Below are 12221 nucleotides of genomic sequence, written 5' to 3'. Positions count from 1 at the left end.
ACCTCTGAATTATCATTTCTTGCCTTTGATTGAAAAATTCAAATAAATACTTTTCTTAATCACAGCTTCTATATATTCTGTGTAATTGTGAAGCACTTTATAACCATGATTTGAATCTTTAACTTTTTGTTGCCTTCATTTTTTTGACCCGAAAAAATAATACACCTCCCTCGCCTTTGGGTCATTTTGACCCGATTCAATGTTCAAATTTGACGCCAGCAATTAAAACCTCCAGAAAATTATTAATTGTTTTGTTTGTTTTTAAGTGTGTGTTTGTTTGTTGTTGTTGTTTGTTGAGAAAAAGAACAACACATTTACACATGAACACATTAAAAATAAATAAAAAGGGGGGGGTATATTGATTGATTCGGGTCAAAATGACCCGAAGGCAACACAAGGGTTAAGAAATACAACGAGACATTTCTAACAATTAAATTGGTGTGTGCTAATTCTTCTTTGAAATAACATGGTACCAAAAATAACTCCTCAGACACAGTCAGCATTGGTCAAAAGGAAATGTCTGTTCACCGTCCCAGAATCCCAGCTGAGAAATATATGAAAGGCCAATCGTGGTCAAAGGAGCCCCGCATGGTACCCTGCTGTACGCAAGCGCTGTTGACATCCCGCCTCAAAAAAATCAGTAGATTTCTTATTGGTATGAGGCTTTCATAACAGTCAGCCTGTGGCTGGGCGCTCAGTCGCTGGGGTCAAGATCGGATTGGCATGGGAACTGGCACCGGAGCAGCTTGGCACTGTCTCGGCTGGACCCATGAGGGAATTATCTGCCCTTCAGACACATAAGGAATGCCTGGGACCCGTGGCACTGCCTGCCTGGCCGTCTCCACGAGTCACTTGGAATAACCTGGATGTATGAGGCATTCCTGGGAACGCCAGCTTTGCTCCATATGGTGCTTGCCAAAGAGCTGCATTGTGTGTGTTTTTTAATGATCTGTTTGAGCTGATATGAGGTGTGGATAAACCTCTAGAGAAATAGAGTTAGACACAGTCAGTAGATATGTTTGAGATCGTGGCTGCTGTGATTTGAGATGTCAAGAGGGCAGCAGGGCTGCAGTTATGGGCCGTGCGGCTCGTAAGAGAGCGAGAGGCATAGAGAGAGAGAGAGAGGGAGAGAAAGTCCTCCCTCCCCATCCGGCTCCCCTACACACAGATAAATAAAGAGGCCAAAAGCCGAAGAGAAGAAGCAGAAAGGGACTTTTGTGGCTTCCGAGTGGGGTCCCTTTCATGGCGGTTCCCACAGCACTGGGCCTGTGATGACATTCACCATGTTTCACACACACACACACACACACACACACACAAACACACGCACACGCTGACGGGCCCTGTGACTGCGGTGACTTTCGCTGGTGCCGGGCCCCAGACGGGACGGCGAGGGCCCCGAGAGCCACAGGCAGCCATTGTGCTGTCGCCGCGGAAACCAGCCTCTTTATGTCAGACATGTTTTTCTGTTTGTTTTCTTTTTTATGTCTTTAATGTGGGCAAGGGGGAATGTCCTCCCCCCCCCCCCTGTCTTTACTGCTATGCGTTATCCCCCCACCCCCTCCGTACCCATCTCCCTCTTTCCTCCTCCCCATCCCACCAATCAATCCACATTTGTTTCTCCTCTTCCCCCCCACCCTCCTCTTCCACTCCGTTCCTGCCTTATGTTGTCTCCCCTCTTCCCCCAGGAGATTGTCATTTGTAAAGCGCTTTGCTCAGACAGCCCATATCTTTGTCGTGGTGTTGCGGCCTCCCTCTCACTCATCTCCTTGTTATCTATACTTCATGAGGTTTGGGCACAAACTGCCACTTTTTTCTTCCTGCGCCGAACACAACTCTAAAACAACCAGACCTAAAGGATTCTGCCTTTCCCACGCTAGGCCGATTTTCTTCACAAGATTAAACAAACTACACATAACAAAATGAAAGAAACGAGGAGGGAGTTGGGAGGGAGGGGGTGAAGAATAATCTGGTTATGATTCCGGTCGACAAAAAAAAAGAAGAAAAGAAAGCCAGCAGAGGATGCCCCAAAGTCCTCCAAACAAACCTGGGGGGAAAAAGCCAACTGTTACTATTTTTAAGTGCTTGAAGAATGTCGTTCTGTGCCATGACTCCAAGGCACGCCGGGCCTCGTCCGTAATCAGTTCATTCTGACTGCACTCCTCCGCCACATCACACACAGGACGCAATCTTTTATGAGCCGCAGAGAAAGAGGAGGAGAAAAGGGGGAAAGTGAAAAATGAAAAAGTTCAAGGCTAATCCACTAAGTCCCTTCAGCCATGCATGCGATTGTGCTCCATTTGGTGACGTGGGGGTTTTCAGACTTCGCTAATATTAGCCACTGTAAAACTAGTTGCGCCGTGAGCGTTTCCACTTGGAAGCCGGCTATCATTCAAGTTTACGGAGGAGACACATTTTTATTGCATGGAGTCATGCCGCGCGATAATTCCTCCGTCAGCTTTCTACTTTATCCCGAAGAAAGATGGCATTCAGTGTTGAAGCGTCGCGATTCTGAAAGAAAAAAGTACATAACGAGGAGGAGATTCAAAACAGGAAACAAATGCTTCTGTTTCCCGGTTAGTTTGAACGCATTTTGGATTAATTAGGAGAGCAGGTTTGTTAAGAAGACGTCGCAGGGAGCCGTGAACCCAGGAGACGGTGCTCCATCCCTGTTCTGGGCTGCTGCTCCCTGACAGCTTCTCACTTTCCCAAATCCCTCCGATAACTTTACACCTCAGATTACGGCCTTATCAGAGAGGCATCCCGCCGACACCCCGTACCGACGGCAGCTACCAAGAGCAGGCATAAGCCCCTAAAAACCAGCATAAAAACCTGCCGCCACCGCACTGCTTGGTCACTTTTAGCATTCCCAGAAAGGGGATTAGAGTGAGTGTGCAGGGAAGGGGAGGAAGACTTTGAGGGAGGAAGGATCAGGCTAATGACAAACATCATTTGTATATCCCCAGGGAGCAGATTCCATTTGCATTGGTTCGGCTTGATGGATGCTTTTATAATCAAAATGACGAGAACTGAAATATTGGGTGTATTCGTTCTTCATTATTTTTTATACTGATGCCAAACTAATTCTGCTAGTTCATTGAAAATAATTGAACGGCTCAGTTCATATGATCCATAAACGTGCATACTCCAGTCGTAATGGTGTCGTGGACCTATTTCTGAACAGACATCTCAGTGGTCCCGGTTAGATGAACTTAATCAACATCTGTTTCACATCTGTTTTTATGAAAAGATTATAAACTGGATATTATATAACAATATGCAGTTATTGTTAGCTTTTTTTGTTCAGGTTTTAACTTGTGCTTACAGAGCAGGCGTGGTCGTCATTACCTTGATCGGCGGTTCACTGTTTTTCCTTAACCCTTGTGTTGCCTTAGGGTCATTTTGACCCGAATCAATATTACACCCTCCCCCCGCCTTAGGATTAATTTGACCCCATTCAATGTTTAATGTCGGTGTTCTTTCGGCAGTCAACAAACAAACATAAAGTGCCTCACACTTAAACTTGGAAAACAATATTAATTCTAATAATTTTCTGGAGGTTTTAATTGCTGGCGTCAAATTGAACCCAAAGGGTAAAATATGTTAGTAAATATAAAGGTAACAGGAGGGTGAAACATTGAATCGGGTCAAAATGACCCAAAGGCGGGGGGAGGGTGTAATATTGATTCGGGTCAAAATGACCCTAAGGCAACACAAGGGTTAAATGAACTAAAGACCAGCATCACACCATTTTGTCTATGTCCCCCCCGCCCCCCCCTCTCCCCCCCCCTCCCCCAACACAAACATGTGGATGCATATTTTCAATCATTTGCTGTGTTTGGTTGATTTAATTCATCAAGTTTTTTCTTGCAGCTGCCAGTCACTGAAGAGGCACCCCGTCGGGTGTGAAATCACAAATACATCATAAATATAGATTTGAGATCAAATGTGGCGCTGCCGTGTGTATGCTCTCGTTGAATGCCGTGAGACGACTTCACAGGCTTTCGCCGCTCTCGAAGCTTTGACATCAAACAAACACAAGACAATGCCCTGACTCAGCTCGGGTGGATATATGGATGTTGATGTTGACAGCTATTACACACACTCAGGAAAGTACAGATGTTCATACACAAGTGCCTTGCTGAAAGGCATAGTTGCGTCGAGAACTAATTCTATACCCTCTACATGTGGCTCATGCTCAAACACACAGTCTCTTTCTCAGACATGAAAACGTGCTTGAGGTCAACGCTCGAGGATGACGAGCTCACTGTATATAGTACAGGAAGCTTTGATCTCAGGACTTGGCTGTGGCAAAGACAGACAGCCAGAGCTGAGGAACTGCGCTATACCGGAAGCGTGTGGTCCGGGCCGGCTCTATGTGCCACTCTGTTCTCGTGCTAAATATACAATAATAAAAAGGCTGGCAGATTTATTTCAGACTGCGATACATTTACTCTCCAGCGAGGGAAGAAGGGACCGGGCGAGAGACAGACGTCTCCAGATTACCAAAGGACATTAAGTGATAATTACAGAGAGAGATAGACAGACAGAAAGAGAGGAGGTTTCACCCTCTCATTTTTTCTCTTCCTCTTCTTCGGCCACCACAGAGGAGAGTGGCGTCTCCGGAATAAAGAGGGGCGCCCGCTGTATTAGACTCGCGATGATTGGCTATGATTGCATTATCTCATGGGATCCCATGAGGGATGAAAAGACAGCAACACACACACATGCAGACACACACGCACACGCACACACACGCACGCACACACACACACACACCATGTGTGTCATTGCTCAATGCCAGAAGTCAAACATGGCATTTCTTTTTTAAACATCACAAGCCATGGAAGGAAATATGATTCAAATTCAAACGTTGTTTTTATCTTTTTCAAGTCTGTTTTTTTCTAAACACATAAGCACGCACACACACACACACACACACACACACTCATGCTCCCCTCTGTACTCAACCTCACCAACAGTCCACCGCACTCCTCTCAAAGCTCTTTGATCCCCGGTCGAGGGTCCTCTCCGCGGTGCCTCTGTCTGAATTCCAGAGATTCTGGGATAATTTCAAAAGTTTCACGGCACATACTTGGTCCCCCCAGGAGACAGCGGCGGCGATGGAAAATGCCACCACGGTCTCTCTCCCTCCATTGTCCCTACTCTTTAATCAGGCCCTCTCTGTGGCTCGCGCTGCCACCGTGGTGTGTTGTCTCAGCCTGGGAAAATGCCGGCCTATAAGTGGCTGTTATGTGCTGGAAGCGCAGACCGCAGGGACCCAGAGGGGTGCTGCTGGAGCCCTCTGTGCCAGCCGTGGGTCTCACAGCGGCTAACCCACTGAATAAGTGAGGTACCAAATCTGGATGCAGCCTCGCACAACAGCCATCACGACATCTATTTGCTTTTTAGACTGAGGGTCAATCTGCAAGTCATGCAACGTCATAACCATAGGTGTAAGTCAAAACCCAGTCATAAATCATGTATATTATTTGTTCCTTGGGGGTTGATGGGTTTAAACCAGCATTATTAAACTGACACACAGATGGGAGAGTGTTGTAGACACTCTAGTGTGATTGCTTGGCTGTGGAGAGGGAGTTTCCTGCCCGTATGTCATCAAATGACCAAAACAAAGGCCTTGTGTTTCCCTGAGTCAGAGCAAGAAGAAGGTCAACAACTAGAGCAACCTCAGAGTTCAACCCTTTTCAACTTGGCCTCAGGGTAGACTCGTGTTGGGGCTGGGCAGCCGGGTCAGCCGACGTTCGGTCTAGTGTCTTTCGGACGCAGTGCCCCATGAGGTCAAGTTTACGAGGACTGAGTTAAACCCTGTGGTTTATACTAGTTTATATTTAGTGCTTATAAGCGTGAATAGAACTTTTATGAGGTGTCATAAATTTCATTTTCAAAAGAGGGTGAATGTGGAGGCTCATGTACGCCTACCCTGTGGTTTTTTTCGGGCCACCACGAAGCCTTTGTATTCGCCCTGTTTGCCATGGGAAAATATCTGAAACAAATAAGTTGCTCGGTCGGCACCCATCAGTGTAAAAAAACTAACTTCTAAGAGCTGTGGATTGTGCTGAAAGGGTGTGGCGCAGTGCTGGAGGAACTTCTTGTTTACTCTCGCTCGGTCCGAAAATAACAAAAAGAGGAATTATTTTCTCTTTTTTTTGGAAAGCAAATAAACAAGACAATGTGGGCATGGGAGAGCCGCCCGCGGCCGTGCAGCAGCATGCTAAACATGATATGAGAACGAGGGTGACACTTGAGGTTCTTCTGCAGATCATCATCTTTGTCATATCAATGACTTCATGCAGTGGAGGACGTCACATGACAAACTTCAAGAAGTATAAAAAAAAAAAGCCATCATGTATCAAAGGGCAGTTAAAAAACATATGTTTAATTGCTCAATGATAAAACATTTGGGCTGAAGTCTGTTTAATATGTCATTTATCACATGAATGAATTTATCATAGAATGAAAGCGGTATTTGATATCACTTCTCTAAATGCGTCCATGAATCTCTTCTCCAATGAGCTTATATACGTGTCTCTATGATGAACATTTATTTTTTGTTAAATCTTGTTGGACACCTGTCAGTACAAGGTCAAATGTAGGTTACTTTAGGTGTTTTAGACATATGAAAATAACTAAATGAGCTCAGAACAATCTGCATTGCCAACTCCCTTGTTAACTATTTGCTTACAAAAACGCTGCGTTCATCTGCTGCTGGTTTATTGGAGATTCCCAGCAACAGCTGAACGGAAATCTGGAATGCAGACTTTGTCAATTACGCCTCAAAGGGAACACACTCTCTATCAATTTCAGGCAAGCCAGCTCGCTAAATATATATACAGTATTTATAAAAAAAGAAAAGCTAAAAATGTATCTCTTTACTTTAGTCTGTCTTTAGCTAGGACTTCCTGAGTTTTCTTGTTTGCACTTTGTGTAAGCATATTCTATATATAATAGGTGTGCTTTAAAGTGGTTTAAGTCTGTGTGGTTTTGATCTGGTAAAGATTTAGCTTATGTATAACATATATATGTTACGGTAAATGTTGATGTCAGTTGCAATTATATTTCAGAGAAACAAAAAGACTGTCCTGTGTTCATTGACCCCCACAACACTAGCAATAGGGTGGTGTTTCCGGGGCAACTTCAGGTTGTGCCCAACACCCACAGTGAGGTGCCAACCTCTGGTGGACGTTTTGATATTTTTATTTTGGGTAATCAAGGTAAGTTTGTGTCCACCATGTAAATTAATGTTGTGTTTTTTTGTTTTGATATTTATTAATATTATTATAGCAATACAGGTTTGAGTAGTCTAAATGAAATATTTACTGAGTTTTCATCTTTTCAAGTCAGATCATCACTACTGATAATGGAGACATAATGTATTTTGGCAGGCTGCAAATATGGTTACTGATTTGAATATTCTCCTCCTTATACTTCTTTCTTCTTATTGTCATTATTATCATGTAGTGATTTTTTTCATCGTATGTTTTATCTTATATTATGTGTTTTATTTTCCATCTTATTTTCCTTTTTTTTATGTTCACTCTTCTTCATCATATTATAAACGATGCTGTTTTTTCTTGTATGAAAGGTGCCATACAAATCACACAATTAATTAACCGTTTATCATCATTATTATTATTATTAAGCCCAGACGTCGGAGCTGGGATGGGCTCCCGCCTTCTCGGCCACCGATTGGATGAATGATTTACGTCACGTGTTGCTGAAGGCGGAAGTTGTTGTGTGTCGACACGGGACAATAATGAGCCGTGCTAATCCTTCTGTTATGATAACAGTTTTCTCACGTACCGTCGCTTAATTTCAACGGTAAGGCCGTATTATATGTCATTTTACTCACCTTGTGTCCCCGTGCTTTGTGAAGTGCAGTTAGTCTTGTTATTCTGACGCGATGTGTCATAAAGTATCTCTTAACTACCGTTCCTCGGCGCTAGCTAGCTACACAAGTTAGCTCGTAAGCAAACAAAGTCGAGCTATTCGACTGTTCCCTTTTGTTTTCTTCTGTCGTAAACGCGTGTATTTTTAGTTTGTGTACATATCGGTCTTTTTGTCTTCGGATACTATTTTTACACATAAACTAACTTCAGTTACACAAACTGTAAACAAACATATCGCGTATTAGCTCGTGAATTTGTTTCCCTCCCTCTCCTTCAACCCATGTTGACTTAGTAACCTAGCATCATCATTATTTGTATATTATCTAAGAAGAGATATTGTCTCCCAAAAAAAAATCATTTCAAGTCAGGTGTCACACGAGATCCTAAGAATTTAACATAACATGTTAAACAAAATGTTTGGCACTACAGAACTTCAATTATTCTCTCTCTCTCTCTCTCTCTCTCTCTCTCTCCCCCTGACGGGTGTCACTGAAGGAGTACAGACATGGAGGTGCCATGCTACCTGCCCAAACTGCTGTTGGAGCTCAATGAGCAGCGTAAGAGGGACTTCTTCTGTGACTGCAGCATCCTCGTTGAAGGCCGGGTCTTCAAGGCCCATCGGAACGTGCTGTTCGCTGGGAGCGGCTATTTCCGGGCTCTTCTGGTTCACTATCTGCAGGTGAGAGTAGCTGCTTTGTGATCTCGTTATTTATAGGAGTGTTTGGCTCCTTACAACGTAATGATCCTAATGATTTGGCTGTGATAGTGCATTGGGGTTTTCACTAAGTAAGATCATGCTACTTCTAATGGTTTATTGCAAACATTTTAAGATTGTTGAAGTGGAAAATGGGTAGAGAGAGGAAGGGATGTAGGGGATGAGGGTCGAGGGATTATGGATGTAGTCGAGGGGGAAGGGATGCACGTGGAGGGATAAGCAGGGTCCGTACGGTCATGGAAAACCTGGAAAAGTCATGGAATTTTAAAATGGTCATTTCCAGGCCTGGAAAAGTCATGGAAAAAACTTAAATCATAAATGTTTGGGAAAAGTCATGGAAATGTGTTATAATCACATGTTCATTAACGGCGAGTTTGAAATATTTAATATGTTTTTTTAAAGAAAGACGCTCAAAATATAAGCCGGCGTATGCTCTCAATACGCAACATTTTCTGAATTTTTCATGTTTATACTGAGATTTTAGTTTTGTAATGGAAATTTGATTTAAAGTCCTGGAAATCCATTGGTCAAAATGTGTAAGAACCCTGGATAAGGGGTCTGGGTAAGGGGTTGGGGGGGGGGGGGGGTGGTAGTAGCAGGGATAAGAGAAAGGGGGTGGAAGGGTTTATGGAGCAAAGGTTGGAGGGGTGCAGTGAGAGACTGTCGGTGTCTGGCAGGAATCGGAGACTCACTGGCGGCCATCTCAGAGTGCCCCGTGAGAGTGTAAAGCAACTTTTTAAATGCTTTATAAATACAAAAGCTGTGAAGAAGAAAGTCAGAAATAAATGACTTCTGGTCTAGTTTTTAAATGTAATGGCAAATGATCGTATTCTTGCTGGCCATTCACAGCTGTGCTTGTCAAAGGAGACCACCTGGTGTACCGACTAAGTAATGCATCATCTCTTTTCAGGACAGTGGGCAGCGCTCCAGCACAGCATCGCTGGACATTGTGACAGCCGACGCCTTCTCGATTATCCTCGACTTCCTTTACTCTGGCCGCTTGGCCCTGAACAGAAGCAATGTCATCGAGGTGATGTCAGCGGGCAGCTACCTGCAGATGACCGACCTGGTGAACTTCTGTAAGGGATACATCCGCTCGTCACTGGAAATATGCAACAAGGAGAAGGAGAGGAAAATGGAGACGGATGGAGGGACGGGTCCCGCAGACAGCGGCACTCGTGCTGCGACGGTCGCTTGTGGCGCAGCGGCTGTGGAGCCTCATTCACAGGCCGCAGGGGCCGAGGGAGGGTCGCGTTTAAGTCCGAAGGCCAGAACCCCCTCGGCCGTCCCCGTCGCCACAACTCTGAGCTCAAACAGAGACGTGGACAGCGACTACCACTCCAGGGAGGAATTCATATCTGGGAGTGAAGGACAGAAAGGACACATGGATCAGACAAACCTCTCGTCCTCTTCATCATCTGCTCTGACCCCCGAGTTGGTGAACCCCAAAATAGAGTACGACCCCGATGAGGAACTCACGGAGTCCCCTGACACCAAAGACCTGGCCTCGTATCCCGGGACCTCTCTCCGTAATCCTCATCCCGGCCGACTACTTCCTCCCTCTCCGTCCAATGAGCGCTCTCCCTTGGGATACAGCCCTTCTTTTAACGCCAGGCAGCTGATGGATATTCTGTCCCGAAGTGAAGGCCCCAGTCCGCCGGGACAGCGTTTCAACCAAGGGCAAGGTAGCAGCACCGGAGAAGGCAGAATGGATGATGGCTTAGGGTTCGTGGGGTCCTCCATCATGGAGATCCAGTCTGATTGGCTCGGAGAGGAAACAGGTAATTAGCAGGCAGTGGCCGATAGTGACGAATGTTTCCCTTTGGGCAAAAGTCACTCAACGGATTCCCAGCCGTTGAGGTGAATCTGAACCGTTTGGCCTCTCTCACTCGTCCCGCAGGTGACGGTTTGGTGGTGCAGGTGAAACTCCACAAGTGCCCATTCTGTCCGTACACCGCCAAGCAGAAAGGGATCATGAAGAGACACATCCGCTGCCACACAGGAGAGAGGCCCTTCCCCTGCCCCATGTGCGGCAAGAGGTTCACCAGACAGGAGCACCTTCGCAGCCACGCCCTCAACGTAAGACCGCATTGTGACCATTGTCATCACCGCTTTTTGTTCCGTATATTTTCCGTTAATTATGTTTATGACACGTTTTGTTATCTATATGGCGGTGGGAGATTGCACTGTGGCAATTATCACAACGCTTGTTGTAGTTTTGAGATGAATTGTTGCATCTGGGTCTCGGTTGCAGTAAAATGTCATAGTCGATAATAAATAGTTAAAGATGTAGTTTGCTCACAACCAGACAGTATTTGCGAGCAGTTAGTAGTAAACTGTAATAAGCTGTCTTTGTTTTAAAGTGAGTTCCCTTCGTGCTGTGAGATTTTTGTTGCTTGTGTTTTGTGCAAAGTGAATGAGAGCAGTCAATCTTTATTTTGGCTATTTTTTTCCCAGCTGTATTTACCTAAATGTTGGGGTTGCCTGTGCAAAATGATACACGGTATGTTTTTTTTTCTCCCTCTCACCGTGTTGACAATCAACAGGTCCATCGGCACAACTGGCCGGTGCCGTGTAAGAGCTGCAGGCGGACCTTCACTGGATCCGGCGTGACACCGGGACTCCGACGCTTCGGCATCTGCGACAGCTGCAACTGCGTGACCACCACTCACGAGGATATCGCCAGCGCCCACCCGGCCGGCCAGGCGGAGCCCATGGATCGCGGGGGCGTGGCCACAGACTGGTCCAGTTTTATGGACGATGTCGACGAGGTGGAGGTGGGCAGAGTGGAGGACTTGGTGGAGAAACAGGTGCTTGAAAGGCAGCTGGCTGTCTGCACTGATGTGGTGAATTTGTAGTCTGCTGGCCAAACTGTTTTTAATGTTAAATTATGACTGAAATAATGCCTTATTTATGGACTAATTCTATTGGAACCAGAACAAATAATGTGTCCTTTTCACTGTAGTAGATATCATGCTCCAGGGATTTTGCCTGGCAGCAAATAGCCCCAGTGGTTTAAAAATATTTTAAATCACAAATTTGGTCTTTTATTTTTGCTCAAATGTATGTGCTGCACATAAACAGAAAAAACTGATTATCAACAACATAGCTTGTTGCATGTTTGGTTTCATAGATAACAGTTTGCTTTGGGGTTATTTTGGGGCAACTGTGGATTTTGCAACAGATGTGCTGACAGATGTGCTGGGTAATTGTTGACTTACACTGCCGGTCAACGGTTTGGAGTCACCAGGTGTGTTGAGGTTTTTCCTTCAGTGGTGACTATTTTAGAGAAAGAGAGGCATTCAAATGTAGACTAAATGTAGTATTTACTTTTAAAATAGTTTGGGCCCAAAAAGAAGAGGAATTACCTGACACCTTTTTTTTGTGTTTATTCAAAGTCGCCTCATGCCAGGGGAGAATACTGTTGAAACGACTATTTCCTCCAAACACCCATAAATAAATGACCCAAGATTATTCTTCAAACACAACGGTGCACCTGGGCTCTAGATATTGTGGGCCTTCTGCAGTCGACCCAGTGTTGGGATTAAAAAGGTTCACACTTGATTGTTTGTCCATATTTTGGCCATCTGATATGTATT

The 12221-nt window shown here is 45.0% G+C and overlaps 1 protein-coding gene across 2 annotated transcripts; it reads left to right on the top strand.

The window, feature by feature from the left end:
* The first annotated feature begins 7769 nt into the window (after window positions 1–7769).
* On the top strand, window positions 7770–12186 carry zbtb8b (zinc finger and BTB domain containing 8B). 2 transcript variants are annotated; one of them, XM_056432408.1, is made up of 5 exons: window positions 7770–7839; window positions 8403–8586; window positions 9533–10403; window positions 10523–10701; window positions 11169–12186. In XM_056432408.1, the coding sequence occupies exons 2-5, from the start codon at window positions 8413–8415 to the stop codon at window positions 11478–11480; spliced, it is 1536 nt and encodes a 511-aa protein (XP_056288383.1). In that variant the 5' UTR covers window positions 7770–7839; window positions 8403–8412; the 3' UTR covers window positions 11481–12186. The 2 variants fall into 2 exon arrangements, with proteins under 2 accessions (XP_056288383.1, XP_056288462.1); XM_056432487.1 differs by having other exon boundaries at window positions 7785–7839; window positions 8411–8586.
* Window positions 12187–12221: the final 35 nt, after the last annotated feature.

Source organism: Pseudoliparis swirei, chromosome 1 (genome assembly GCF_029220125.1).
Source record: "Pseudoliparis swirei isolate HS2019 ecotype Mariana Trench chromosome 1, NWPU_hadal_v1, whole genome shotgun sequence".
Taxonomy (NCBI): domain Eukaryota; kingdom Metazoa; phylum Chordata; class Actinopteri; order Perciformes; family Liparidae; genus Pseudoliparis; species Pseudoliparis swirei.
Note: the sequence above shows the minus strand (reverse complement) of the source record. Positions and strands in the feature narration are given on the sequence as shown.

Coding starts and splice junctions, on each gene's coding strand:
- zbtb8b (XM_056432408.1), top strand. CDS start 8,413: ATGGAGGTGCCATGCTACCTGCCCAAACTGCTGTTGGAGCTCAATGAG. Junction 8,587..9,532: donor TTCTGGTTCACTATCTGCAG/GTGAGAGTAGCT, acceptor ATCTCTTTTCAG/GACAGTGGGCAGCGCTCCAG. Junction 10,404..10,522: donor TTGGCTCGGAGAGGAAACAG/GTAATTAGCAGG, acceptor CTCGTCCCGCAG/GTGACGGTTTGGTGGTGCAG.